Source organism: Rattus norvegicus, chromosome 5 (assembly GCF_021556685.1).
Source record: "Rattus norvegicus strain SHRSP/BbbUtx chromosome 5, alternate assembly SHRSP_T2T, whole genome shotgun sequence".
In the NCBI taxonomy this organism is placed as follows: domain Eukaryota; kingdom Metazoa; phylum Chordata; class Mammalia; order Rodentia; family Muridae; genus Rattus; species Rattus norvegicus.
This window is the reverse complement of record NC_141538.1, coordinates 61,196,239-61,213,454: the sequence shown is the minus strand read 5'-3', so window position 1 is coordinate 61,213,454 and position 17,216 is coordinate 61,196,239. Positions and strand designations below refer to the sequence as shown.

The following is a 17,216-nucleotide window of genomic DNA, read 5'->3' as shown; positions in this document are numbered from 1 at the left end:
TTATGACCCTTTCAAAACTGACACAGTCCCTCCTCAGGGCCCTTCAGCCGAAGTCCCTGTGAATTGCTGACTAGGGCATAGGCTGCCTGTGACAAGACCTTTGGGTAACCTTCCTTTTGGGAAAAGAGACATGTGCTTCAGCCCTGTGTTTGATCATAAAACTCTTTTGGGTCAGACATGATAGGTGATTCATATCTCTAATTGTAGTACAAAAGAGGATTGCAAATTTGAGAATAGCCTCACTACATACTGTGCTCAGGGCTAGCCTGGGCAACATAGCAAGCCCCCAAACCAAAAACAAAGTCTCGTGTGTTCCTTTGTATTTTGACTTCTGTAGACCCCAAGTGAGGGCTGCTTCGAAGGCTGCACAGGCAATCAGATCGTGGCCAAGCAGGCTGGGATTAGACAGAGGGGTAAGGAATGTCCCCATTGCCATGTCTGTATATTGGCCATGCCATGAGTCTTGCTAGATTGTGTGAGAGAGGCAGCTGCTTGTGAGCAATAGCTGCCAAGCACCCAGGAGCCTTTGTGGCTTGTGATGCTTCCAGGAGACCTGGCTGGACAGGCCGTGGGGAAGTGAGAGAGCCAGCCTGTGCTAGGAGGGCAGATGGTGCTTTGTGTGGCTGTGAGTTTGTTCTGGTGTGTGTGTGTGTGTGTGTGTGTGTGTGTGTGTGTGCGTGCGTGTGTGTGCGTGTGTGCGCGTGTGTGCGCGCGTGTGTGTGTGTGTGTGTGTGTGTGTGTGTGCTCGCATGCATGCATGCATGCATGAGAGAGAGAGAGAGAGAGAGAGAGAGAGAGAGAGAGAGAGAGAGAGAACAAGAATGTAGGTGACAGTAGAGACCAGAAGAGGGCATCCATTGGAGTTTGAGTTATGGTGGGCAGTTGTGAGCCTCCTAATGTGGGTACCAGGAACCAAACCCAGGTCCTCTGCAAGTGTAACATGGATTCTACACCACTGAGCCATCTCCAGCCCCTCCCTCCAGGAGGTCAGGATCAGTTGTAGTAAAGCAGATCCAGAGAGTGGCTGCTTCATGGCCCTTGTGATGTGGCTTCTCTCTTGAATATCTTTATGTCACCTGTCACCTTCTATTTCCTCTTCCAGCTGTCAGTGGATATGTAGGGGGATGGGACTTTAGGGGGGAGAGGGCTCAGCAGTTGACCCTCCCTTTCCTTGGGGCATTGCTGGCATGGGGATGGAGTGGGAATGGTGGGAGTGTCTGTCCCCCAGTCTGAGTGCCACCCTCTGCTCTGCTGTCTCCTCTCTGACCACATGTGTGTATTCTCCTGGGGAGTGTCATGGCACTTACTGGCACTCAGACATTGTTCTAGGAAATGCCATTTTTCTCTACGTGCCCTTGGTTCCACAGAAAAAGGAATGATGGTTTGTTTGAACTTGGCCTTATTATGAGGGTGGTCCAAGGAGTCCTTTCCCTGCTGCAGCCATCTCCTTTGAGTGTACCTTTTTTCTCTCGTAGCGGGGACTTTTTTACCTTGTCAAGCCTGTTTGTAGCAAAGCAAGCTGAAGGAGGAGCTCCTATTTGTGGGCGACTTCTTACCTTTCACCTACCTTCTCTTCTGTCCTCTGCCTCCTCTAAAGAAAGAAAAGTCGACTCACCTACTGCTGCTCTCCTAACTTCTGCCACTGCCACTGCCACCGCCGCTGCCACCGCCGCTGCCACTGCCACTGCCACTTGGGTGATGTCCTCACATCTGACGCAGTGCCGGGCCCTTCTGTCCAGGGGGAGCTGTGAATAGGCCCTGTGACTGTGCTGTCTTCCAGCTGTGCTGCCTCCCATGCAAGCGCAGGGCTGCCGTGGGCTGGGAAAACATGGAGATCAGTGGAAGGAAGCCAGCTCATGGGGCAGAGCCCGAGAGACTTCGTCGACCTTAGATTAAACCCGGGTAGAGCCCCTAGTGTATGTATATGAATGTTTACATCCTTGTCAGGTCCACATCATTAGCATCTTCCCATGCTGTTTCATAGTCTCCATGTTCATAACCTCAGTGCCTTCATAGCGGCTGATCGCTGAGTTCTACCACAGTTAATCCTCTCCTTTATTAGAAGCTGAATAAAAATAGCAAACATCCTCAAGTCTCAGGTTAGCTCTGTGTTGGCTTCTTCTGCAGTCAAGATTGTTTCCTCAGGCTAGATTTTCACACATAGGATTGTATGTTAAGAAATACTTTGCACATTTGTATAGTTAACTGGTACGAATAGACAGATTGCTTTTTGAAAGAAAAGACTCTTTTCAGCCTGTGTCTTACACACCCTGGAAGTGCTTAGTGCTACCTTTTACTGTGGGACTTCTGCAGGAAGTCTCAGTACCTTGGGCCCAGGTAGAGGCAGGCCTTCTGCTCTGGCCTCTGGAACTGGAGTTTTAAGATGACCTCTGCCTACATCACCCCAAATCCCTGCATTGCTCTCCCAGCCTGTGTTCAGAATTGCCTCCCAAGAGTATGGGACCTTATTCTAAAGAGCCTGTGTCTTTTATTTACTGAGTGAAAAACTTAAGTCTCAGATTCAAGTTTTCTTGGTGACTGTGTCTAAGCCCAAGGCCACCAGCTTATCAGGCATAAAAACTAGAACCGGGTTGCTAGGAACCGAAAGAATAGGTATTAGCCCACCACAGATTCAGCGTCATCCCGGCCTCTCACCTCACTCCTCTGTGCACCACCTCCAGCCTGTCTGCTGTTCTAAGATCCACACTGGGGCCTGCAGGAATGCCCAGTCTGAGCTTCTTCAGCTCTGAGCTGTGCTAGCCTTCTCACAACCCACTCAGCCGAGGTCTTCTTGGCATCTGAGGAGGCACAGAAAGACACTTGGGGGCAGGTCAGCAAGTGCTATTGGCTACAGACCTGCCCCTAGATTTGAAGTCAACTGTCTGTGTAGGAGTGGCTTTGTAATGGGGCCGCCTAATCTCTCCCATCAGATATTCTGATTCACAGAGATATCTTTGTTGTTGAGCTGTCTGTCGCTGGAAGAGAAGCGTATTTCAGGATGTGTCTCCTGGTGACACATGTAGACCTGCATCCCTGGAAGACAGAATGGTTGGACAGAATGAATATTCTAGGGGCTGTTGAGACTTGGACAGGGTGAAACATGGCTTTCTTTAGCTAGTCCTCTGGCCTTTGTTTCAACCAAAGGAAGTCACTTCTGTCCTCCTTAGCTGCACAGACTTGGTGTTCCTGGACAGTAGACTAGACTCTGGAACCTGTTCTGGCCCCTTCCCCCAAAAGGCTCTCATGAAGATGCATGGTTAGGGCTAGGTGGGCATGAGGAACTCTGGCTTGAATTCTTCCTTTAAAGAGGATTTAAAAATTTACCCACCATGACTTCCTAGGCCTGCCTGTCTTACATGAATCATACAACAGCTTACGAATTGAGCTGGTCTCCCTGCCTTTTCTGGAATTGAGACACAAATCCCTCTTGACATGTGAAATATAGCATAAGGCTCACTGTGGCCTAGAGGGCCCACCTCTACCACTGTTTTGAATTTTTGTTTCTAAACTGTTTTTGTCTTCAGAGTTTTTACAGATTTCTTACCACGTGATGCCTCCCTCCCCAGCCCAGTCTATCTCCTCTCACCTGCATTCTCAGCCGTTTAGAGTTTTTATCAATTTGAAGGCTTTTCTTCTTTCTGCCTGTTTTCTCCCTCATGTGAGAAGCCCGCTTTGAAAAGCTGGGTTGCGCTCAGCATGGTGGCAGTGCATGCCTTCAATCCCAATAGTCAGTCTCAGATTTTGAGGCCAGCCTGATGTACACAGTGAGATCTTGTCTCAATTCCTAAACAGACAAAAACCAAAAACCCCACACCAAAGTAAAACAAGAACGAAAACGAAACAAAAAAAGCTGAGTCGTGTTTTAAAAAAAGATATGTGCTTCGGTGTGAAGAAGCTTCTCGTCCCCAGACTTCCCCGTGGGCATTCCCACACTCCACCTCACTCTCTAAAGGGTTCTCACTTTCTTCTGCGGCTAGAGGCCTAATCATGTGAGCCACAGCCTAATTCAGTTAAGCCTAATCCTGTTTAGAAATGCCCTGTCTGCCCGAGAGGCAGGAATCGAGGGGGACTCTTGAAGCTGGTAAGAAAAACCGTGAGCATATGTTAAAGATGGCGGAGTCACAGGAGTGTCATGACCCGGCCGGCGCAGGACTCAAGCATTTTGATAGTCTGATAGATAGTCTGATAGCTCCAGATGGAGGAAAAACCTGTTGCCATAACCCTGGTAGTGGCTGTCACTAGGTAGGCCTTTCTTTCATGCACTATTGTGACAAAGCAGGGAACTGAGACCAGAAGTAGAAGCCACCCCTTCACTTAGCCTGTAAGTGGAGAAACTGCAATGAAATTATCTGTTTTGTCTCAGTTGTGTGTTTGGCCTGGTCTGGCTCTAGGTGCTTGTTAAATTTTCGCTTAATTGAATGAAGCAGTAGATGGTGATGGGGTGGGAAGGAGGCTTGAGGGGAGGGCGTCTTCTCTCTCTAAGGAGGTGGAGTACATCTTAGAAAAAGATCATTGCCTTTGCATGCTGTCTTTCTGACCAAGAAAGGAGAGCATTTCACCCATGGAAACCCGGAAATTACTTGACTTTCCTGCAGTCTCAAGGAAAGAAGAGGAAGATACATTTTGCCTGTCTTCCCATTTCAGGTTCCTGGTGGGCCACAGCACATCCGCTGGCTCGTACCACATTTCCTTCTTCCTGGTTCATAGCAATGACGATACTTAGAGAGGAGGCCTAGGAGTGAGAGTGTAGTTCAGGTTACTTGGGAAATTGTCTGACTAGTTCTGAATGTAGTCCAGACAGCCAGAGTCTTCTGAGTTGAGGAACTCTGTACTTCTTCTATTTATGGGCTGTGGGCATGTTCACGGTTCCAAATTTTGAACTCCTGGAAAGTGAACACTGCATAATCTTGAGCAATGCTTAGATCAGTCATTGCCAGCAGGTCCTATGTGGTACAGAGAAGGCCACCAGGATCCCGCACCCCAGATCCTGGGAGTATGCTAAGAGAAAGGGGATAGTTATGTGTTTGGGGATACCCTTAGGATATCGAGTCTTTGGAGATTCATCCCTTTTACTTAGTAGAAGAGTGGTCATTGAGGCTTTGTGTTCCAAAGTGTAATTTGGGTTGGGACGATGGCTGTTAGAAACTGTCAAGATGATTAAGTCATATACCACAAGGGCAGAAGCCGTTACTGTGTGTCTTGTATATGGCATCCCCAGTGGACATTAACAATATGTTGTTACAATTACAGTGGTTCTAATAACTGCTTGGTTTTCCTATTCACTTTCTACTCAGTAGACTTTTTTGTCCTATGGCTTACATGGAATTAGTTGAACTCAGAATTTCAGATCAACCCCTTGGGTAGAGCAGCCAAGGAACACAGTGTTCTTTTTGTTCTGCGTGGTTGAAGGGCTTTGATAGAGCTAGAGAAAGGAGCTCCTGTGTGCTAGGTGGTTTCTTAATTTATTCATTGTTTTCTGACTTCCTGGTACCTCCCTTTTCCTAAGTATCTGGTTTCTGTATTATCTACCTGGTGGACCTGGTAGCCCATGGAGTGCCACAGTTTTCACCCAGGCATGACAAGGGAGGAATTCTTATCTATGGGCTACAGGCCCTTGTGGGACAATAATACTCAGAGTGGAGGCACCAATCCTTTGATCCCCAAGAGTTTCAGGGAAAAGAGCCTTAGTGAGTGAGGATTCCAAAGTGTGGGGCCTTCACTGCTTCACGGCATTACTAGGAGGTCAGAATGAAAGCACATGTTCAAGAGGAGCCTTTGTGAACTGCTAAGGGGAAAGGGCAGGAGGACCCATGTTGGGACCATCTCTGCTCACCATGGGCCACAGGAGCCAATAAGAATCGACACCCTCCCCCCCCCAGAGTGATCCTCAAAGAGCTCTGGTTGGAACTTAAAGTGCCATCATCTACCATTGTACATGCTTAACTTGTTCTTCAGTCTGTCTGTCCATCAAATCCATCAATCCATTCGTTCGTCCATCCGTCCGTCCATCCATCCATGTATCCATCCATCCATCAAGCTAGACAGCAACTATTACACTTTTATTTGATAACAGTGAGGCACTAGTTGACTAAAACACGGAAGTGTGAGTCTTTGTGACATGTATATTTTCATGGGTGATACTGGAATCAACAAGGTAAGTCATTAAAACACGAATGATCTCCTATCAGGCTTCACAGCCTGTGCCCATCAGCTGGGCCTAAAGCAGTGCTTTGTTTCTAAATCTATCATGTGTATCTGACTGCTCCCTGCCGTACACTGTGAGCGTTATGAAGGCTAGAACTGAGTAAAGTTCGCCACTTTCCTCCAGCATCTAATTTTTGGTCTGATAGACATTTACAAGTCCAACAATATGTCAATTAGACTGGAATAGATTGGAGGTGAAAAGGCACCCAGTTTTCACTACTTCTTGTGGATTGTAGTCTATATGCAGTAAGTGACATGTGTTTAAATATCTTTCACCTTTTCTTTTAGAGCAACATGGCCTCCCATGAATGCACACACACACACACACACACACACACACACACACACACACACACACACACACACATTTTATAAGAGTCTCGCTATATTCCAAGCTGCTCTGGAATTTGACTGGTCTCAGACTCATAATCTATATACTTCAGGCTCCTGGGTGCCAGATTACAGGTGGGTGCCACCACACCTGGCCTTTGTCTGACTGTCTGTCTGTCTATCTATCTATCTATCTATCTATCTATCTATCTATCTATCTACCTACCTACCTACCTACCTACCTATCTAACCTATTCATTATGTGACACACATGACTTGTTTAGCCAATTTCCCAGTGGTGCTTATGTAACTGTTTGCAGTCTGCCTATGACGCGTACTTCACAGTGAACAGTATCGTTCACCGTTTGTCACACACATGTAAGCTCTTCTGCTGAACAGACTCCTGGCAATGAGGTTGCTGCTTCAGGGGGTTGACACTCACGATTGATTTGTGAAGTAAGGGCAGAAAAACAAAGCCCAGCCATTAGCCAACGGCCATGTGTAGCAGAGCAGAGTGTCCTGCTCAACGACTTGTGGCATCTAATATCACTTCTTGTTTCTGCGTCAGGCTGGAGACACCATGTTTAATCGAGCTAAGCTGCTCAACGTTGGCTTTCAAGAGGCCTTGAAAGACTATGACTACAACTGCTTTGTGTTCAGTGATGTGGACCTCATTCCAATGGATGACCATAATGCCTACAGGTGCTTTTCACAGCCACGGCATATTTCTGTCGCAATGGACAAGTTCGGGTTTAGGTAAGACATACTCAGCCAGAGTCTGCTGCAAATGTGGTAGGCTGCTTAGGTGCGAACTAGAAAATGTAGTTCCGCTGTCTGTAGTGGCCTGGGCTCTGGAGGAGAACACCATCTCTGAGAAATGGTTGCTTTTTAAAACGTCTACAGTCATTTATTGCTGGAGAGAGTCCACAGTCCCTATAATTACCATGTATCCTGATAACAGTTTTTAGTATTTGACATGCTCTTAGGTTTGGGCTCCCAACAGTGGTTGCATCTCCTCATGTTCTATCCCCGCCTCGCCCCACGTAGTTTGAGAAGCACTGGTTCTGGAGATTGGGTATCTTCATAGATGTCCTTCGCACTGTCAAAGAAACATGGTTCTTTTTCTAAGAAAAGCATGTGTTCCTGCCCAAACATGGAACTCTTAACTTTTGTATCACCATACTAGGAAAGAGGGAGGGGCACTGACCTTCGTAGAAGATAGTCTTCTAGTCCACTGTTGAACCTTAAAAGTCAAAGGCCCTTGCAAAGTGGTACACACCTTTAATCCCAGCACTCTACAGACTGAGGCAGGTGGAGCTCTACTGAGTTCCAAGACAGTCAGAGCTTTATAGTAAGAACCTGTCTTTAAGAAAAACAACATTAAAGTCACTAAGTAAATAAATGTGCATTTTACTTCACAGTCCATCCTTGTTTGCATTAAAGGATTACTCATATTTGAAAAGCATCATCTTTCCCTTCCTCAAATAAGCCCGAAGCTTCAGGAACCTGTGTCGCAGCTACTTGAGTTTAGGCTGGCGGCAAGGATACTTGGCTCATGCAAATAGCCTCTGTGTGAACACAGCTGCTCTGTCAGACGCGGGTGTTCTGCCTCTCGTCCTCCCTCCTCATGGTCAGAGCCATTCAGGACCTACCCAGAATGTCCCATTTAGACCCCTCAGGGGCCAGTCTGTACCTGCTTGTCTTCCCTCTTCTTGAGTGTCTTCCCTTTACAGGTTTGGACTGTGACCCTCCTTATTCTTCCCCTGAAGAGAGATGATGAGGCTCAAGAAGCCACTGAGTTCTTACCATGACACCAGCAGTGGTTTACAGACACCCTGGGATGTCTGGTAAATAGAGCAGGGAGATGAGAAAAGTAACAGAGACAGCAGAAAACTGTATCTACTCAAGACTGCACACACCTCCACTGATGCAGGAATCTGTTTCTAGAATAGAAAACCACTGGCTAGTGAGACCTGTACCCATCTGTCAGCCTTTGGCTTTACCCAGTATTAAAGGAGCTGGAGGTATAGCTCAATGATAGGACAGTGGCCTGGCATGCTTGAGGCCATGGGTTCAGTCCCCAGTTATGAATTGGAGACCCCACCCCAAAAAAGGTGTGTGAGGTGTGCCAAAAATGGATAATTTGATCCTTTAGTGGTGTCATCTGAATCTCAATCCATTGTCCATTCAAGCAGAACCCCAGGGGTCTTTCAAAAATAGTCCTTCCAAACCAGTGAGGTGCTCTGTCCCTGAATTACAGCAACTGGGAGGCAGAGGTTGGGAGGATCGTCTGTTCAAAGATAGCCTAGGCAAGTGAGCTTGAGGCTGGTGTGTGTGTGTGTGCGTGCGTGCGTGCGTGCGTGCGTGCGTGCATGTGTGTGTGTGCGTGCATGTGTGTGTGCTCGCGAGTGCGCATATGTATACATGTGTCATGGGGGAGGTGGGACTGAGTTCCAGTCATTGTGGTGTGTAACTGTAATCTGAGCACTTGAGAGCCCAAGTAAGGCAGGAGAACGGTGAAATCAAAGCTAGCCCCGATACAAAGTGAGCCCTTTACTCCACACACAGCTTCCTCTCTGAAAAGAAAGGAAGCACTCCTGTTCTTCAGCCTCGTGTGCTCAGTTAAGTACGTGTGGCTTGGCCGGCATTTTCCTTAGTTCATGTAAGGAAACAAACCAAGATTTCAAACATTAACTTTAGAATTAAATAGGAGCCTAAGTGTGGTTGGGAGTTACACTTAGGGTAAGAGGGAACTGAAGCCTTTAGAGGGCCTGCCCATGGACAGACCTTTGTATGGCCTTCGGAGCAGAATCTATTCTTCCTAACCATACAGGTTTCAAGATATAAGAGGATAGAGAGGGACAAAAGGCCCCAGTGTCCCAGTGCTTGGAAATGTGGAAAAATAAACGTATCGGTTTGCTAAGTCGGAATAACTGGAGAATTTGAAGCAGTTCCCAGCGATGCAGCAGCCATGGTTAGGTTGGTGTTCAGACCTGGTGGCTTTGGGAGAAAGAAAGATTGATACAGAAATAAGACGGGCAAGGACGGACGGCGTGGCGGTGGCCGGGCTGCCTGCACAAGGATGTTTTTTTGTAGGAACAGGGTACATAGAAAGCAGATTTCAGAGGCACAGTTGGAAGAACTGGACTTAGCCCACCATCACTGACTGGTTTCCTGTGTGACCATAGGTTCAGTTCTGCCCCCTTAGAAAGAAAGAGTCTACATATCTGTATGTCTCTAAGATAATCTGAACCCTGACAAAAACACAAACTAAACACCGAAAGCTAAAGGGACCATTTTGGTTCAGGTTGGATTTGGAAAGATGGTAAGTAAAACAAATTAACTCGTGTATCATTAATCATTAATTTTTATATCATTTGGGGAGATTTCCTCCCAGTGTCTAAGGAGAAACTTCATAAATGTTCGTGTGGATCCTGCCTTTAATCCCAGCACTTGCGAGACAGAGGCAGGCAGATCTCAGGTCAGCCTGGCCTACACAGTGAATTCTAGGCCAGTCAGGGCTATGTAGACCCTGTCTCAGAAAACGCTGGGTGTGTTTCAGTCATCTCTTGGGGTAAACACTCACTAACCACGGGCCTCTGTCTCTGTGCCTCCTCTCCAGCCTGCCTTACGTTCAGTATTTTGGAGGTGTCTCCGCTCTCAGTAAACAACAGTTCCTTACCATCAATGGATTTCCTAATAATTACTGGGGCTGGGGAGGAGAAGATGATGACATTTTTAACAGGTAATGCTCAGTTTCTTTCTCTTCGCTTGGGCTTTCCTTCCAGTGTTTGAGTCATTGCTTGGTTATTCTGGAAGGATTAGTACCCAGGAGGGAGGGCAGTCCCCACTCAGCCCCTGGGCTTAGATCTATGCTCTTGTAGGTCTTACGGGGGCTTAGCAGAGTCTTTAGAAAAACCAGCCTCTGGGATTCTTAGAGGAGCTTTGGAAAATGTGAGATGGGAGTGAAATGGAGGAGCAGATTTACTTTGGCTTCCTATGTGAGCTTTCTGTACTGAAGAAGCAAACCTGTGTCCTGTGTAAAAGCATCGGCTGAGAGACGGCTTGCTATGTAAAGCGCTTTCACTTGCAAGCAGAAGCCATGTAGAGCTGTGGCAGTGTATGTATCTGTGACCCAGCCTGCTCTAGTGTGGTGTGGGACGAGGGGACAGGACAACCCCTAGATGTGAGACTCTCATTTTCAAAGACTTGCATCTCACTGTGGTCCTGGTTTTTTTTTTGTTTGTTTGTTTGTTTTGTTTTTGTTTTTGTTTTTATTTATAAAGCAAGTTTCATCTCACAGAATCTTTGTGTCATGGTTTTATTTTGAATTATTTTAACCACAAACAAGGAAGGACAGATTAGGGTCTGTAGCGATGGCTCAGCAGGTAAAAATACATACTGCTCTTGCAGAGAACCCAAGTTTTGTTCTCAGCACCTATCTTACAGGCGTCTCACAACTTCCTGTAACTCCAGGTACAGAGGACTTTTTTTTCTAGAGTTTGCAGGCATCTGCACTCAGATCTACACGCGCGCGCACACACACACACACACACACACACACACACACACACACACACACACACACAAATTAAAAATAAAATACATCATTTTTAAAAAGACAATAATGCCAGGTGTGGTGGCATATGCCTTTAAGCCCAGCACTTGGGAAGCAGGGGAAGGCTGATCTTTTATGAGTTCAGTGACAATCTAGTCCACATAGAGAGCTCCAGGACAGCCAGAGCTACATAGTGAGTGAGTCCTCGAATCAAAAACAAAAACCAGAAGGACAAAAAACCCAGGCAATAGTTTAGTGAGCCTGTGTGGAACCACCGGGTCTGTCTCATTCTGCTGTGGCCGGTCTTACCCTGTCCACACACCCGGGGCACTTTTAAGACAGGCAAACCTGTCTCCTGTAGGTTTGGGGGTAGTAAAAGCCACCTGGGAACCCATCTGAGCTTCTACCTGACTTAGAACATATTTGATGAGTTAGCAGAAAGGGTCTGTCAGAACATCTGTGCTATTCAAGGTTACCACTATGCGAGAACTTGCCAAAGCTCCAAGTTCTTAATAAGGGCCTTGACATAAACTTCATGTTAGAGTGTGCAAACTGGTTACTGAGCATGCACATATTGAGTGCCTACTGCATACAGAGCACTGCCAGGCCCTTCCAGCAGGGAAGATGCTAAGAACCGGATGCTGAACACAGGGTTCTTCAGACAGACACACCTGCCTCCACATAACCTGACCTGGGCAAGCCGTCTGGACTGCTGTATACCTCAGACCTGGGCAAGCCCTCTGGGCTGCTGTATACCACAGACCTGGGCAAGCCGCCTGGACTGCTGTGTACCTCAGACCCACCCGTATGATCAGGAAGGCTGGGGAGGGGGAAGGCATTGAGGGGAGGACTGGAATGATGGGTAGATAAGTACAGGGATGGAGTAGCTCTCCAAGAGATAAAAGCTTGATGCCTGCTTACAGTATGCCAGACACTAAGATGAGCCCACAGGGAAGACCTGGCAAGGACCGTGCAGCTCACCCACATAGCCAGTCCGCCTCTAGAAGGATATTTGGTGCCTCGATTTGGGGCCTTAAAGAGGCAAACACTACAAGTTGCCGAGTCTGTCAATTCAGGGTATGAGGAAAGAGTCTAAAATGTAACCAATGACTTTCTGGGCCGTGTCCCGGCATGATGGTGAGGGTTTGGGCTTAGGGAACAGCTTTCTGGTCCACAGATGAGGCCATACTCTTGCAGCTGGGCTATGACGACTGTCCCCTTACTCTTTGCAGATTAGTTCATAAAGGCATGTCTATATCACGCCCAAATGCTGTGGTAGGCAGGTGTCGCATGATCCGGCACTCAAGAGACAAGAAAAATGAGCCCAACCCTCAGAGGTATGTTCTCTCCGTGTGTCTCTTTTACTTATATGTTAGATTTATTTTGTGTGTTATGGGTGTTTTGCCTGAATGTAAGCATGTGCACTGCATGTGTGCCTGGTGCCCTTAGAGGTCAGGTTATCTGGTCCCCTGGCACTGGAGTTGTGATCCCGCTGTGTGGGTTTCCTCCCCAAGAAGAGACAGTCCCATCCCTCCAGCCCTGTGTGTTCCTGTGTTTCCTCCTCCTTTGAAGGGAAGAGCTGTGAGTCAGGCTTTGCACGGGGGCCCCGTAAGTCCGCTGAAGTAGAAGTACTCCATCTGGGGTAGCCACTCTGGGCAAAAGGGCTGTTGGGTAGGTACAGATGTTGACCAGTTTTGTAAGATTTGTTTTAACCCATTCCCTTTGCACCTTCTCTCCTGGTAGGTTTGACCGGATCGCACATACAAAGGAAACGATGCGCCTTGATGGTTTGAACTCACTTACCTACCAGGTGTTGGACATACAGAGATACCCGTTATATACCAAAATCACAGTGGACATCGGGACACCAAGATAGCATTTTGGTACAAATAAGAGACCCGAGGATGGCCAGAGACCTCAGATGTGTGTCTCTGCCAGTCGACTGGGCTGGTCCCTCTCATTTGTTCAGTCTGAATGATAGTTCTCCTTCCTTACCATTCAGACATCTTTCCAGATGCCCAGGGTGAATGTCACGTTTACCCACAACCTGGCTCGGCACTGGGTGAAATTCTACAAGGTGTTTATCAGTGTAAAAACGGTCAGCCTTTGGAGAGGTTTCTTGGACACGTCACCCCCAAAGAGTCGGAACTGTGCCCAGCTCCAACCTTAGTGACTGTGGGTCATAGTCCCAGTGCTGAAACTGCTGAAGTGTGACATGGGTAAGAGCTTTGCTTTAGTCGGCGATGTCCACACTTCATGACCAATGGAGGCTGCTGCTGGATTCGGATTCACAAGATATTCTTGCATATTTTTTTATACAAAAAATCAAAATTTCAATCAGTCTCGTGTTCTGTCCCTTTCCTATGTCCTCTCACCGGTATGCAACTATTACAATCACTGCGTGTGCGTCTTTTCTTAGCAAAAGAGTTTTAAAACTTGAGCCTGGAGCTTGGTGTCCTGTGAGTGTGGCTGCCGAGGCCTTGCCCTCAGAGCAGGGGCCGGGACACTCACTTCCGTGACCCGTCTCCAGATCCCTGTCTGATTTCTGAATGTAAAGAGGTTTTTTGTGGTTGTTGTTTTGTTTTGTTTTTGTTTTTAGAAGCAGTTTGTAGTATTTTAAAGAATAAATCAAGTTTTGATTATGCTATAGGTTGATTTTTGTGTTGATCCAAATTGGAATAGCTATTGAGTGTTTTAAGTCGTGACTTTATTTTTCTGGGCATGCTATATAAACTTGAATTTCCTATGTATTTTTATTGTGGTATTTTAAATGTGGGGGGAAGGGATTGAGTATTTTTTAGGGGGAAAAAATAACATATGCTGTCTCGGTCACAAAGGAGCCTCTGATGTAGCTGGCAGGCCAGGTTTGTAAAGAGCAAAATTACTTTTGGGTCCCTTGCTAAGTGTATCCTGCCAGACCTCTGGGTCAGCAACCTGGGAGATAGCATCTGCTTACCCGGCAGAGCTCTCCCTCCACTCCCCCAGGTGGGCTGGGTGGAGGACCCTCAGCCTCCCAGAACTGACCCTCATGGCCCTAGGCTGTGGGGTTGGAAAATCTTAGCAGTCAGGTTGTTTACCATCCCTCCAGCCTCCCCCAGCACCACACTCCCTGACCTGCCGAAAGTACCCAGCTCTTGCTTTTCTCTTGCTCTTCTCTTTCTTCTCCCCTCTCCATTCTCGCTCCTTTGCTTCCTTCCCTAAAATTCCCTGTGGCACTCAGGGTCAGACTCTTCATTCTCCGGCATGACTGTGCCTTTTCATGAGAGGTCTAGAACGTTCACCTGAACCCACACCCCGTTCTTCCTGAGAATCCTGGTGCCTAGATGGCCCCTCCGTCACCACTCAGGGTTTTAGCAGGGGCTCCCACTGCTCAGTCTAAGCCATGAGGGGTCATTCACAAACCCGCCTGTGCCAGGCAGTGTTCTGTACCTGCGGTGACGTGGCCCAGGGCACTCCGACTGTCAGGCTGAGAGGGCTTCCAAGATGAGCCTGGGTTGGGACCGTAAGGTTCAGCTATCTAATCCTAGAGCTAAGCCCTTTCTGCTGTGGCGGCCTGGACTCCAGCCCTGAGTATAGAGGTTGCGTGGATGGCTGCCCTGATCCTACCTGTGCCTTATTGCTTTGAGCAGCACAGTCTTAACTTGCTGCCTTCTCCGGAAGCCTTTTTATGTGTGGGTTAGAAACTTTTCCCCAGCCAGAGCAGCCAGGCTGTGCAAAATCTGTGCTCTCTCGGTTTCTCGTGCCTCTAGAAGGACATTAAAACCAAGACTGGATGAACTGAGAGGAGGTGGGGCTTTTTGTTTGTTTGTTTTGGTTTGTTTTGTTTTCTGTCCCCAGATCCTGACTTTTCCAAAGTGCCTTAAAAGAAGGGAGATCACAGACACATGGAGTGTGTCACTTCCTCCCCTCCTAAAGCAAAGCTCCACCTTTTCTCTGTGCTGTTCCTGTTGGGTTTGTTCACGTCAAATGTGTGGTTCATTCTCAGAACCAAGGGAAATTGTCTTGCCTGTTCTTTCCGTTTCCTCCCAGCATGCTTTGGGGCACCTCAGGCCCAAGGCACACCCAAGGCACTGTTGTTAGGCCTGGGCATTTGCCTGACCCAGGAGATGCCGTTGGGGGCTGGAGGATTGAGGGGGCAGGGACCATTTCCTTCACTTGGGAATTCTCACCCTGTTGTCCCATGCTGTGTCTTTCTCTGTCTATATTTGTGGTGGCCTGTGTGGCAGGGCCCTTGGGAAAGCTCAGAGGCACAGAAAGGCAAAGGAAACGTGCTGCCCTTTAGCCTGGCAGGGTCTCGGCTGCCCACTGGGCTGTTACAGACCTGTGATGCTCTGTGTGTATTTTGATATCCCATGTGTATAGATGTATTTACCACTGGGGCTGGGAGTGGGTGGCTGTCTCTGACCTTGATATTCAGAACAGACATCTGTATTTTTGCCTTTGAAATGCAGTAATATAACATGAATAAATGACCCTATCTTTGTAACTCTGGTTTCTTTTCTTTGTGTGTGTGTGGGGGGGGGGGGTAGGAGTTGGGGGAGGGGGGAGACAGCCGCAGGCTACACATGTCTCCCAGAAGTCAGAAGTGTCCCTATAGGACCTTGATTTTTCTTATCTGTAAGTGGGAATGATAACATGTAGAAACCGTTTTAGGCTTAAAAGGGATGATACGTTGAAACCAATGACCAATGCCTCACAGGTACTCAACAACATAATATCTATTCCCAGTTCAAAATAAAATGGTGCCTAGCAGTTCTCTGGCCACAGTCTGCTGCTATTCTCCACCAGTGTCAGGATTGTTGAGGATGGATCTGAACGCCATCTGTGCAAGGTATTCACAGTGTAAGCTAAGCTGTGTGCTACTATCCCAAACAGAGTTTCCTGCCAGGCCGGGAAGTTGTTAACCAGTGGCTTCAAACTAGTGATACTGGAGTTGGGGTGGGGGTGGGGGATCAGAACCTAAGGGCCACTTGCCCTCAATAAGCCAGTTAAACAAGTCATAGTGAAAAGCAGGAAATGGAGATGTATTCAGTGTGGGTACTGAGAGGTCCAGTGCCCCTCCCCCAAGTCAGTCCTAACATGTTTAGGATTAAATAGAAGGGAGGAGTCGTGTCCTGCAAAACAGTCCTTGTCACGGAGTGACAGCCTCCAGCTCCAGTCTCTCCTGCAAGGTCACCTGACAACATGCTAGCAGGGTGGGAAATCTCTTTCCAGGAGACATATTTCCTCTCTGGTTGACAAGTCAACCCTATCCTCCCTGCATGAGATTCCTGAGGACGGTCCAGTTCTCCTGGGTGCATTGTCACAAGGGTGTATCCCTCAAAGGAAGGCGAAAAATGTCTCCCTCTCTTTTAAAATTAGTTTTTATTTTTAATCGTGGTTCTCTGGGTGCCGGGGGCAGGGGGATATGTTATTCTCTTGGGCTTGATTGAGAGGAGGTTGGGAGCAGCCTGAAGGGGTTGCTGGGGAACCAAGTTTGAGTCTTCTGCATGAACCGTGTGTGCTCTTAACTGAACCATCTCTAGCCCCAAAGTGTCTTTTTAGCATAGTGTCATTGCCCCAGAATATTAGAAAAGGTTCTTAGTTGTTACCAGGTACTTAAAACAGTGTATTCCAGATGTGCCCTCTTTTACCTCATGAGCCAGGCACCACAGTCCCTCACAGGCTGGTCGGTAGACTTGAGAGAGGCCAAAGCAAGTCAGTGCACATGGAGAGGCTGCCCAGAAGAATGAAGCAAGGGAAAAGAGCATCCAGCTTGTCTACGCTGCTGGAGGACTCTTTCGTGGCCTTTGGCCTGAGCATCCATGGAAGATGGCTAGATGTGGCCTTCCCACATGATGTACTGGCCTTCTGACACGGTGCTCTTGGAGACTTGATGAAAAACCTTCTCACCCCTCAGAACTTCACACCTGACGCCAGGCATGGGCTTTCTCCTGCCAAACAGTCACTTCCAGTAGGATGGCCTCTAGGGTCCCTTATTCTATTACCATCTACCAGATTTGGAATTGCACGCCACAGGCTAAGGACTCAACCGTGAGATTGCCCGGTCTCCAACAAATACCATTGGCAAGCAGCAGGCTGTGGCCTGTGCTCCTGACCAACTGGCTGTAGGTTCCCAACTTTA

The 17,216-nt window shown here is 47.7% G+C and overlaps 1 protein-coding gene across 2 annotated transcripts in view; it reads left to right on the top strand.

Annotated features, from left to right (window-relative positions):
• B4galt1 (beta-1,4-galactosyltransferase 1) overlaps positions 1 to 13,842 on the top strand; it is a 46,870-nt gene extending 33,028 nt beyond the window's left edge. The window contains 4 exon segments of one of the 2 annotated variants that reach the window (NM_053287.1): positions 7,103 to 7,290; positions 10,157 to 10,279; positions 12,325 to 12,429; positions 12,836 to 13,842. In NM_053287.1, the coding sequence (NP_445739.1) occupies positions 7,103 to 7,290; positions 10,157 to 10,279; positions 12,325 to 12,429; positions 12,836 to 12,968 (549 nt within the window). In that variant the 3' untranslated portion in view covers positions 12,969 to 13,842. 2 annotated transcript variants of the gene reach the window in all.
• Positions 13,843 to 17,216: the final 3,374 nt, after the last annotated feature.